We start from the raw sequence: 12176 nt of genomic DNA on the forward strand, positions 1-12176 counted from the left end.
GCCGGGCTTCCCACTCGCCTCTGGCCAGTCTAGCCCAGAGCAGCTGGACTTCCGCTCAACAGGGGACACACAAGGTGCTTCTCCCTCGTCAGTGCCCCCAGCAGCCCCCACCTCTGCCTCTGGCAGCACTCTCACCTCCCAGTATGCCCCTCCCAGGGCTCTTCTCCCAGGACCCCATATCCCTGGGACCCCAACGCCCTCACTGCTATCTGGGTCCTGTGCCCCTTACCACAGTGGCTGATTAGGTGTGGGTGTACCTGTCGGTGCAGGTGCAGGTGTGGCGCAGGTGCAGGTGTGGCATGGTATAGGTGTTCCAGACACGCCCTCACTGCATATAGATGTAGGCTAGGTGGAGGCGTAGCTATAGGTGCTGGTGAAGATGTGGGTGCAGGCGTAGGTGCAGGTACAGGTGTGGGTGCAGGTGTAGGTGGAGTACAGGTGTAGATACAGTACAGGTGTAGGTGCAGGTACAGGTGTAGGAGCAGTACAGGTGGAGGTACAGGTGGAGGTAGAGTACAGGTGGAGGTACAGAACAGGTGTAAGTACAGGTGTAGGGGGAGTACAGGTGTAGGGGGAGTGTATATGCAGATGCAGATGTCGGTGTAGTTGCAGGTGCAAGTGTAGACACAGGCGTAAGTGTCTGGGCCGAGCCCCTTCCTTGGCGGACTCTGGTGCCGGGCAGGTGTGGGCCGCGGCTGGAGTTCAGTGAGCCCGCAGCGTGAATGCGCAGCCCCTGTTGTGGCATCAGGATGGGGAACCCCAACTCGCTAGGGCTGCCTGGGAGGAGCAGTGCACCCCGCCCTGTGGCTAAGGTGCCCGGCCTGGCCACTGCCGCCTGCTGTGCTGAGGCCATACCCGGGGCTCTGCAGCTCGGCTGGGACCCCTGTGGGCCCTGTTTACACACGGGGTGTTGCTCACTTGCATCATTGTCTCAGAAAACGGTTTAACTCTGTATTTATCCATCCTATTGAGGAATTCTGCCTTAACCCTCTCCTGCCCACGTTTCAGAGCCTCATCAGCCCGTTCCCAGTGATCACGCCACTGACCTGTCCACCTTCTCCAGGACCTCCGCGATGTTGGTCAGTGGCTTGCGCAGGTGATGGCGCAGGTTGTGCTGCAGCAGGGGCAGGCAGGTGTTCCACTGCGTGGCGCACACCACGTGGATGACGCGGGGCTCGGCCAGGCGAGCTGCACGCTGCAGCGCCTCGTCCAGGCGCCTGACCAGGCTCAGCTGGCTCTGCGCAGAGCCACAGCGGGTCCGTCAGGGCCGTGAAGGAGCCCGGGGAGCAGCCACCGCCAGCCCAGACCCCACCAGCGAGCCTGCCCCGGGTGGGCCCGAAGCCGTGGGGCGGGAGGCGGCAGGGGACAGAGGCGCGCCCACGGCCCCACGGCCTCACGGCCCGGACGGCGCCTCCCGCTCCCCAACACCCGCGGGCCCTGCTCTGCTCCACAGGTGCTGACGGCCAGGGGCACCTGCGGCTTCCTGCACCTGGGCTGCCCTGCAGCCGCGGCGGGCGGGGCGGGTGGGGCGGAGCCTGGTGTGCGCCGAGGGGCCGCCCGGCGAGGACTGGAGGGGCAGTTCCGTGGCCCGCGCGGCTCCCACAGCTGGCCTCGCCGCCCACGGATGAGATGCAGCAGCCCAGGTTCTCCCTCGCACTCCTAAGCCACACCCACCAGTGCCCGTCAGGCCTCAGTTCACCTGAGGTCTCCAAGGTGGCACAGCGGGGGCCACTGGCCCACCCCGGGGTGGGGGGTGCCACACTCACAGGTCCCGCCGGTGAAGTGGGGGCACACACAGGACCTGAAGACAGGCTGGTGGGGGGTCCCCGAGCTAATCCTGGGCCCTGCCTGCCGCAGCCCCAAAGAAATGCCATCTTCATTGTTTTGTTTCTATAATTTTTTAAAAACAATTAGTTTTTAATTGTGCTAAAAAAATACACAGCACTGAAATAATTTTAGCATTAAAATTAAGTACACTGACAATACTGGGTGGCTTCACCACTGTTTATTTCCAGGCTATTTCCATCATCCCAATCTCAAACTCAGACTCTGTCAGCAGTAACCCCCTCCACCCTCCCGCCCCTGGTAACTACTGTTCTGCCTTCTGGGCCATGAGTTTGCTTATTCTGAGTCTTTCATATAAGAGAACTCAAGCAGTGTTTGTCCTTGTGCACCGGGTTTATTTCACTCCCCACGATGTCTTAGAGGGTCACCGTTTGCGGCTGCACGGGCACTGCAGCTCCCTTCCTGCCGGACGCTGGGTCCCCACCTCTGCCGGGGCAGGACCACCAGGAGCAGGGCATGGACCTGCAGGCCATGTGGCCGTTCTGTGCTTGGCCCCGTCGCCGTCCAGCCACATCCTCGCCAACACCTGCGCTCAGTTCTTCAGGAGTAAGCCATTCCAGTGGGCAAGCTGTATCCCGTGGGTCCAACGTACCTTTCTCCAGATGACTGACGATGCTGAACGTCTCTCCATAAGTTATTAGCCATCTGAACGTCTTTGGAGAAACGTCTACTTTCTCTGTTTTTTTTGCATAGCCCACTTTTTTTCGCCTGGGCAGGCACCGGGAATCGAACCCAGGCCTCCAGCATGGCAGGCGAGAATTTTGCCACTGGCCACCATGGCCTGCCCTGGCCCACGTTTTAAATTGGATTGTGACTTTCTGTGGCTGTAGGAGTCCCTCACACACTGTGGGTATTAACCTCATCAGATGTGTGGCTTCCAAATATTCTCTCCCGTTCTGTAGGGGTCTTTTCACTTTCTTGATAATACCCTTTGATACACAAAAGTTTTTAATTTTGATGAAGTCCATTTTATCTCCTTTTTTCTCTGTTGCTTGTGCTTTTGGTGAAAAACCTAAAAATCCATCACCCACTAGAAAGCCCTGAAGAGATTTCTCTCTGTTTTCTTTTTTTAAAAAAATATCTTTTATTGACAAATCTTCACACATATGCACTCCATACATGGTGTACAATCAGTGGCTCACAATATCATTACATAGTTGTCTTCATTACCGTTATCATTTTTTGGAAGGTTTGCATCACTCCAGAAAAAGAAATAAAAAAGAAAAACCTCATACACCATACCCCTTACCCTTCCCTCTCACCGACCACTAGTATTTCCATCTACCCAACTTGTTTCACCCCTTATTGCCCCATTATTTATTTATTTGCCATATTTTTTTACTCATATGTCCATATCCTGGATAAATGGAACATCAGACACAAAGTTTTCACAATCACACAGTTACACTGTAAAAGTTGTATCTTTATACAATCATCAAGAATCAAGGCTGCTGGAACACAGCTCAATAGTTTCAGGTACTTCCCTCCAGCCTCTCCAATATAGCATAAATTAAAAAGGGGTATCTATATCATGCATAGTTATATATCTGTATAACTTCCAGGATAACCTCTTGACTCTGAAACCTCTCAGCCACTGAAGGTTTATTTTCTCCCATTTCTCTCTTACCCCTTTTGGTCAAGAAGACTTCCTCAATCCCATAATGCCTGACCCCAGCTCATCCAGGGAGTTCTGTCTCACACTGCCAGGGAGATTTACACCCCTTAGAGTCATGTCCCAAGTAAGGAGGGTAGTGAGCTCATTGCTGAGTTGGCTTCAAGAGAGAGAGGCCACATCTGAGCAAAAAAAGGGGTTCTCTGAGGGTACAATTGTAACTAGGCTTAATTATAAGTAGGCTTAGCCTATCCTTTGCAGGAATAAACCCCAGGATCAAGGGCTCAGCCTATTGATTTGGTTGTCCCCACTGCTTGCAAGAATACCTAGGTTTCCTTGCAAGAATTCTATTGTATTAATTCTTATATTTAGGCCATTGATCCATTTTGTATTAATTTTGCTTATGGTGAGAGATAGGAGTCCACATTCATTCTTTGGCATATGAATTTCCAGTTGTTTCCGCACCATTTGTTGAAGAGACTATTATTTCCCCCATTGAATGGACTTGGCCCCTTCTCAAAAATCAAAGCCAAAGCCTACTTAAAATTATGCCTAAGAGTCACCCCAGGAGAACTCTTCTGTTGCTCAGATGTGACCTCTCTAAGCCATCTTGGCAGGTGAATTCACTGCCCTCCCCCCTGCCCATGTGGGACATGACTCCCAGGGGTGTAAATCTTCCTGGCAACATGAGACAGACTTCTGGGATGTGCCGGGACCCAGCATCATCGGATTGAGAAAGGCTTCTTGACAAAAAGGGGAAAGATGAATGAGACAAAATAAAGTTTCAGTGGCTGAGAGATTTCAAACAGGAGAGGTTATCCTGGAGGTTTGTTCTAGTTTGCTGGCTGCCGGAATGCAACACACCAGAGACAGATTGGCTTTTAATAAAAGGGGACTTATTTTGTTAGTTCTTCAGAGGAAAGGCAGCTAACTTTCCACTGAGGTTCTTTCTTACGTGGGAAGGCAGAGGATGGTCCCTGCTGGCCTTCTCTCCAGGCCTCTGGGTTCCAACAACTTTCCCCAGGGTGATTTCTTTCTGCATCTCCAAAGGCCTGGGCTGAGCTGCGAGTGCTGAGATGAGGAATGCCGAGCTGCTTGGGCTGTGCTACATTGCGATCTCTCATTTAAGCACCAGCCAATTAAATCAAACGTCATTCACTGCAGCAGGCACTCCTCCTAGCCGACTGAAGATGTAATCAACAACAGATGAGGTTCACATGCCATCAGCTCATGTCCACAGCAACAGAACTAGGTGCCTTCACCTGGCCAAGCTGACAACTGAATCGAGCTACCGCAAGGTTATTCTCATGTATCATGTAGATATTCCTTTTTAGCTGATGGTGTATTGGAGCAGTTGGAAGGAAGTGCCTCAAACTGCTGAGCTGTGTTTCAATAGCCTTGAATCTTGAAGAAGACTGTATAAAGATAGAACTTTTGCAAGGGAACTGTGTGACTATGAAATCCTTGTCTGATGCTCCTTTTGTCCATGGTATGGATAGAGGGAAAAAAATAAGGAAGAATAAATAAATAATAGGGAGGGATAAGCAGTAAAAAAAATTGGGTACACTGAAATGCTGGTGATTAATGAGAGGGGGGTGGGGGGTGTGGAATGTATGAGCTTTTTTCTTTTTGTTTTTTTTCTGGAGTGATGCAAATGTTCTAGAAGTGGGCATGGTGATGAACACACAACTGTGTGATGATATTGTGAGCCACTGACTGCACACCACATATGGACTGTATGTGTGTGAAGATTTATAAATAAAAATATTTTGTAAAAAAACTACAATGAGATACTACTTCATACCTACTAAGATGGCTAGAACTGAAAAGTCAGTAACACGTACCGGTGAGGATGTGGAGAAACTGGAATACTTGTACACTGTCAGGAACGTAAAATGAGACTATCACTTTGGAAAACAGTCTGGGACCTCCTCAAAAAGTTATGCATAGAGTTCCCATTTGACCCCGCAATTCTACTCCTAATTATATACCCAAGAGAAATGAAAACACTTGTTCACACTCAAACTTTTGCATGTGTGTTTATGGCAGCATTATTCATAATAGCCAAAAGGTGTAAACAAGGCAAATGTCCAACAACTGATGAATAGATTAAAAATCTGGTGTAATAAAAAAAATCAACTAGCCATAGATAAATGGATTTACTCTGGACTCTCAATTCTATTCTATGGATCTCTATATCTATACTTATGCCAGTACCACACTGCTTTAATTACTGTAGCTTTGTAGTAACTTCTTAAATCAGGAAGTGTGAGTCTTCCAAATTTGTTCTTTTTCAAGATTGTTTTGGATATTTGAGCCCCTTGAAATCCCATATAAAGTTGATAACTAGCTTTTCCTTTTTTTTGCAAAAAATGCTAGTGGAATTTTGATAGGCATTGACTTTATAGATTGCTTCTGACAGTATTGACAGCTTAACAAATTAATTCTTCCAATCTATGAACATGGAATATCTTCCCCTCTGTTTGGGTCGTCTTCACTTTCTTTCACCAGTGTTTTATAGTTTTCAGTGTATAAGTGACAAACTTGGTTAAATTTACTCAAATTCATTCCTAGGTATTTTATTCTGTTGGATGCTATCGTGAATGGATTTTTTTCTTGATTTCCTTTTCACATTGTTAATTACTGGTGTATAAAAACTCAAATGACTTCTGTGTTTATCTTGAACCCTGAAACTTTGCTGAATTCATTTATTAGTTCTAGTAGCTTTCTTGTGGCTTCTTTAGGAATTTCTATATATTGGATCATGTCATCTCTGATTCTTCCTTTCCACTTAGATGCCTTTTCTTTCTTTTTCTCGTCTAACTGCTCTGGCTGGAGCTTCCAGTACACGGCAGAGCAGCAGTGGCGACAGCGGGCATCCTCGTCCGGCTCCGGACCTTTGGGGAAGGGCTTCCAGTCTCTCACTGCTGAGTGTGGTGCGTGCTGTGGGTTTCTACATAAATTCTCTTCGTTATGTTAAGAATGTTCCCTTCTATTCCTAGTCTTTTAAGTGTTTTTATCATGACAGGATGCTGGATTTTGTCAAATGTCTTTTCTGCATCTGTCGGGATGCTCGTGTGGTTTTTTCTTCATTACTAATGTGGTGTTATTACAGTGATGGATTTTCCTATGTTGAGCCACCTCCCATCCCTGGGGCAGAGTCCGTGTGGTCACGGCACATGACCCTTTCAAGGTGCTGCTGGGTTCCCTGCCCGTGTGTTGGGGATTTTCGCATTCACATACACAAGGGATAATGGTCTGTAATTTTCTTTCCTGCCACCATCTGGCCCCCCTGCACTGCCCCCACTTCTGTGCTGCCCTCCCAGGGCTGTGCCCCCTCCATGCTGAGCTCTGCCTCCATGCAGACCCCTGCCCCCGTGTTGTGCCCCCTCTGATGCCCCCTTCCATGGCACTCCTGGCCAAATCCGAGGCTCCTCTCCTGCTCGACTTTTGCTCGTAGAGCAGAAGCTTTGGGAAGGCCTGTGTGCTGGACACCTCAGCCGTGGTGGCCCCCAGACCATGCTGGCCCATGACAGGGACACCCTAGGTGAGCCCCCAGCACAAATGCCCCCTGGTTCCAGGACCGTGTCGTCTGTGCAACAAGGGAGGCAGCCCACGCCCAGGCGGGGTGACCTCTGCAGCCCTGTGGGCTGACACGTGCTGGGATACAGAAGCCTTTACCTGCACGACTGGCACAGGCATGTGCTGCCCACGTGTGCGGCCCATTTCCACAGGGTGGCAGGGGTCAGGGCCCGCCCAGGGTGCGGCTGGTCTCCAAGGGGCCAGGCTGCAGCGCGAGCCCCGACGGTGGCTCGGGGCATGTGCAGGGGCCGGCGCTCCAGGCCCCAACCCTGCACCCTGGAGCCAGGGTGAAGCTGCACGCCCCGCGGTGGGAGGACTGAGGCAAGGCCACACCTGGCGCTTACCTCCACGGCCGCTCGCGTGTAGATTTTGATTTTATTCTTAAATTCTAAAGCCTCAAATTCACACTCCAGGCATTCGATTTCAGTCAGCATCCCGGGGTCCTGTAGGATACAAAGTTTCAATGCACAGAGACTTTTAATGAAAACAATCATGTACATTCATTAACTTCAGTGACTGGGTCTGAAATATAATTCACATACTAGGTAGAAGAAATTCAACAAATAAAAATCATAAGATCAGAGATAGATAAGAAAACCTTTAAATATTCCAAAAGATGCAAAGATTTAGGTGAGAAAGCTAACTTTTTAAAACTCTTACAGGAAAAACTAGAAAGTTTCAGTGTACACTGAATTTTTAACAGTTAAAGCAAATCCAGATGGGCGCTGTCTCATGAAACTTTGGTAAATGCGTTCCACCTGGGCCCTGCTTGGGTTTGGGGTGCGAGAGCCCCCAGCTCAGCAGAGCCGTGGCAGCCAGCGGGAGCCCAGGAAGTGCCTGCCGGGCGGGCGCCTGCCCTTGGTGGTGCCGGTTCCAGCCTCACCAGGCAGAGCATCCCCGAGACTGAAGCCCCAGCCTCCCCCAGAGGAAAGGCACCCGCTGACGCTGTGCCGCCCCAGGCCAGGGCTCTGTCCCGCCACCTTCGTGCCACCTGCTGCCTGGCCTTGAGGGAGACCTGCCCGAAGGCCTCCTGGTGCCCTTCCCAGTCTCTGAGGAAGCGGCCTGGTCTCCCCTCTGTGCTCCTGCTTTCCCAAATCCTAATTCTTTAACTGCCGGCCCAGGTGCATTTTCACCCTCCTCTCAGGCACCTTTGAGATAAGACGGCACCAGGCTGCTCCTTAACACCGCATCGAGGCTGGAAAGTCAAAAGTCGTCTACTCCCAGCTCCGCCGAGCTTTTAACTCAAAGTGAACCTTTGAGTCTGAGTGTCCACAGCCAGAGGCACGGGGCAATGTAGCCCCGCAGGGGGACGCTGCCAGGCTTCACAGCGCGCCAGGCGGCTGTGGCTTCGCTGCACACACCATCTGTGAGGGTGTGAAAGCAGCCACGGGCAGGCTCCCTGCAGCGTGGCTCGGTACGCAGGGCAGACTGTGCGTTATCACACCAAAACACCCACGTGAGCATCACCACAGAAATCTCCTTTTGTCCTTAAAGTTTTCCTAGTTTTTCTAAGCTAGAAACAAGAGTACATTTGTTGCATTGCCTCTTTTAGAGAATACTTGTAAGAAAGACTGTAGGAATACTTAGTAGATTGCAAGCTCATACAGCAGTCCCACTTACTCCTGAGCTCTAAGTACTATTTCTAGGTTCTGAGTTGCTGTGCTGTATGTGTACAACCTGGCATTTCCTGGGAGCTCTGGGTGCCTGTGAGACACCCAGACTCAGAGCTAGGGCTCTGCAGCTCAGTCAGCATTGCCACATACAGCAGCTGTGAAAGAAGCTGAAAAAGAAACCAGACTTCAATTGGAGATAAGAACAAAGCCGACTGGGTCGGTTCTAAGGTAAATCGGAATACAGGGGTAAGGAGGACATCGTATTTTAGAACTTCATCTATTGTATGAGTCCAAAGGAAGAGAGATTTATTTTGTCCAAAATCTAAATTTTCTATAGCACATAACATAACCCAACCAGTCTGATGGCTCATCTAAACAAACCAAACACATGGAGCCCAGAATGGGAAAGAGGGTTTATAATTCTGTATAGCAATGTAATGCCTGAATATATCCTAGAATATATTAAGCAGATAATCAAAATATATTGGCAAAGTCCCTTGAGGAACAGGAGAAAAAATATGGAACTATTAATCCCAGCAGGGAAACCCCTGATGTTCTCTCAAGCATTAGGGACCCCCAAGTCAACAGGCCGAGCCCTTGATCTTGAGACTTCCTTTTATGAAACTTATTTCTGTAGCAGAGAAGCTCAGCCTACCTATAGTTACGCCTAAGAGTTACTTCCAGAGGACCTCTGTTGTTGCTCGGATGTGGCCTCTCTCTGAGTCTAGCTCTGCAAGTGAAATCATTGCCCTCCCCGCTACGTGGGACATGACATCCAGGGGTGAAAGTCTCCCTGGCAACAAGGGACCTGACTCCCAGGGATGAGCCTGGCCCTGGCATCGTGGGATCAACAACATCTCCCTGACCAAAAGGGGGAAAAGAAGTGCAATAAAATAAGGCATCACTGGCTGAGAGAGTTCAAATAGAGTCGAGAGGCTGCTCTGGAGGCCCCTCTTATGCAAGCTTCAGCTAGATAATGCTAATTAGCACAGTTTGCCAAACCCCAACAAGAAACATTCCTGTCAGCCCTGAAGAACACCCAGGGCTCTACCTGAGAGTCTATAAAAGTTTCACACACTAAGATTACTTTCCAGAAACCCACAACCTCCAGATGGTTCCTGGGCCAGATAAGTCCTGACACCCAGAGGGCCCAGCCTCTCCTGAACATCAGCTGGTTCCGTCCCCACCCCATATTAATGGCACCCTTTTCCAACATGAAAAAGTTAGAATGGGCATGGCCCAAATACCCCTAAAGAGTGGGAGAAGGATCAAAGGAGAAGGAGGAGTTTAATGGAGACAGGATTTAACAAATGAGTAGGACTGCTGAATCATTTTATTGATATGTCTTTTGGTCCCCAGTGTCTTGGAGCAGCTAGAAGGAATACCCTAAAATTCTGGAACTGTACCCTATATCAAAGTCTGAAATCTGTTCTATAACTACTTGTTACAATGTATTTTGAAATGCATTGCTTTTTTTGTAACTATATTCCAGAATAAAAAATGTTAAAAAAATAGTTTTCCTACTTTTACTAGTTCAAATAGGTGCCATTTTTATCATCTGAGACCAATAGTCCTGAGGCTATGTGATGAGAAGAGGGAACGGCGTGGTTGGTGAAAAATCATTTCCATGTCTTGACTGGAAATTTTAATTCACTGATAGTTTCGTGAGTGTGATTCTCTCTCTGTTCCCAGCTGTACTGAAGAAGTAAAATTGACGCACAACTGCAAGCCGTTGGGTGCCTGCTGTGGTGGCTCCTGGACCCACTGCCACGCCACGGCATCCCACCCCCTCCAGCTTTCTGAACCACAGCTTCGTTTGCAGATTCCAGACTTGTACAGGAATGGGCTCCCTGTGTTCTAGTCTTTTCCTTATGGTCAGCATAACCTGAGGGTCCACCCACGTTGTGTGGCCTGTCACTGGTTCATCCCTTCCCACTGGTCGGCAGGATTCCGCTGAGAGGATGACCTGTGCTGTGTCCACCTCCTGCTGGTGCACACTGGGGTTGTGCCCAGTTTCTGCCATCATGGATGACACTGCTGTGGCCATTTGGGAGCAGAGCACATGTGAACCCGGCTGCCCTCTGTGTCCGTTAAACGCCAAGGACGTGGGGTACCTGGGTCTTATGGCAGGTAGACTTTTAACTTTCTGCACAACTGACAAACTTTTCCAAAGTCATTTACCTTTCCACCTGCAGTGTCAGGTGTCCCAGCTCCCCCCCACCCCCGCCCAGCATCTCCCGGTCACTCATCATGGTGGGCGTAGCGCCGCTCACTGTGGTTTGCTTTGGCGCTGTGAAGCCTCTCCTGCAGCTTCCCTGCGAATGTGTCTGCTGAGATGTTCTGTGCATCTGCATTAGGTTGCTCATTTTGTCGCTGAGTTTTGAGAGCTCCTAATACATTCTGGATATAGGGTCTTTTATCAGATATGCAAACTGCAAACATTTTCTCTGTCTCTGCTCGTATTTGCGCACCCTTAGCAGTGTCTTTCAAAGAGCAGAGGTTCTTAATTTTTATAAAGTTTAGTTTGTTAATTTCTTCTCCTATGGATTGTGCTTTCAGTATCCGATCCAAGAATTCTTTGCCTACCTTGAGGTCACAAAGCTTTATCTTTTGTTTTTTTCCCTATAAGTTTTATAGTCTTAACTCTTACATAGGTATGGTGATGCATTTTGTGTCTATTTCTGTTTATGGGGTGAAGTGTGGTTCCGAGTTCATTCTTCTTATATGTGGTTATTTAGTTGTTATCCCGAGTGCCTCTGCACCGTGACCGAAAGTCCCTGACCGTGGGTTGAGGGTCCATTTCTGGACCCAGTTCTGCTCCACTGGCCTCTGTGGCCACCTTCATGCAACACGCCACCCTTAATCACTGGGCGTGAGACTAGGGCGTCAAAGGTGGAGAGGGCGAGTTCCCGCTGTCCTGCTCTTTTTACAGCTTGTTTTCATACTTCTTTCTTAGCTCCTATAGGCCTTTGAATGACCATATAGATTTAATAGTCGGCTTGTCAATATCTCAAAATCTCCTGCCAGAATTTTGATTGGGATTGCAATGAACCTATTGTTCTATCTGGGAAAAAGTGACATCGTAACAAGATTGAGCCTTTGGATTCAGGAACATGGCACAAGTCTCCACTTGTTTAAATTTCCTGATTTTGTTCAGCAACAATTTCAGTTTTCAGTGTACAGGTCTTCCACACCTTTTGAAGCATTTATCCTGAAGTAGTTCATGTTTTTATACTATTTTAAAGCATATTGTTTTTATCAATTTCCATTTTCAAAATTTTCTGCCAATATATAAGAATACAATTGATTTTTTACATATTGATTTAATAACCCACAACCTTCTTAAACTCCCTTGTTGGTTTTAGTGGCATTTTATTCTAGATTCCATCAGATTGCCTAATAGACTATCATGTCATCTATGAAATGAAGACAGTTTTTCCTTGTTCCCTTCCAATCTGGCCGATCTTTTAGTTCTTTCCTTAGCTGGTGGCACCAGACAGACTCTCCGCCATAATGCTGACTAC

General features: G+C 48.7%; 1 protein-coding gene across 5 annotated transcripts in view; it reads right to left on the reverse strand.

Moving 5' to 3' along the window:
• Nucleotides 1-12176, reverse strand: part of CFAP46 (cilia and flagella associated protein 46) — a 113621-nt gene that overhangs the window by 77834 nt on the left and 23611 nt on the right. For all 5 annotated transcript variants that reach the window (XM_077126439.1, XM_077126437.1, XM_077126436.1 and 2 more), the window contains exons 10-11: nucleotides 7384-7482; nucleotides 1047-1237 (exon numbers count right to left, since the gene is read on the reverse strand). In XM_077126439.1, the coding sequence (XP_076982554.1) occupies nucleotides 1047-1237; nucleotides 7384-7482 (290 nt within the window). The remainder of the gene's footprint in view (nucleotides 1-1046; nucleotides 1238-7383; nucleotides 7483-12176) is intronic.

This window comes from Tamandua tetradactyla, chromosome 13 (genome assembly GCF_023851605.1).
Source record: "Tamandua tetradactyla isolate mTamTet1 chromosome 13, mTamTet1.pri, whole genome shotgun sequence".
In the NCBI taxonomy this organism is placed as follows: domain Eukaryota; kingdom Metazoa; phylum Chordata; class Mammalia; order Pilosa; family Myrmecophagidae; genus Tamandua; species Tamandua tetradactyla.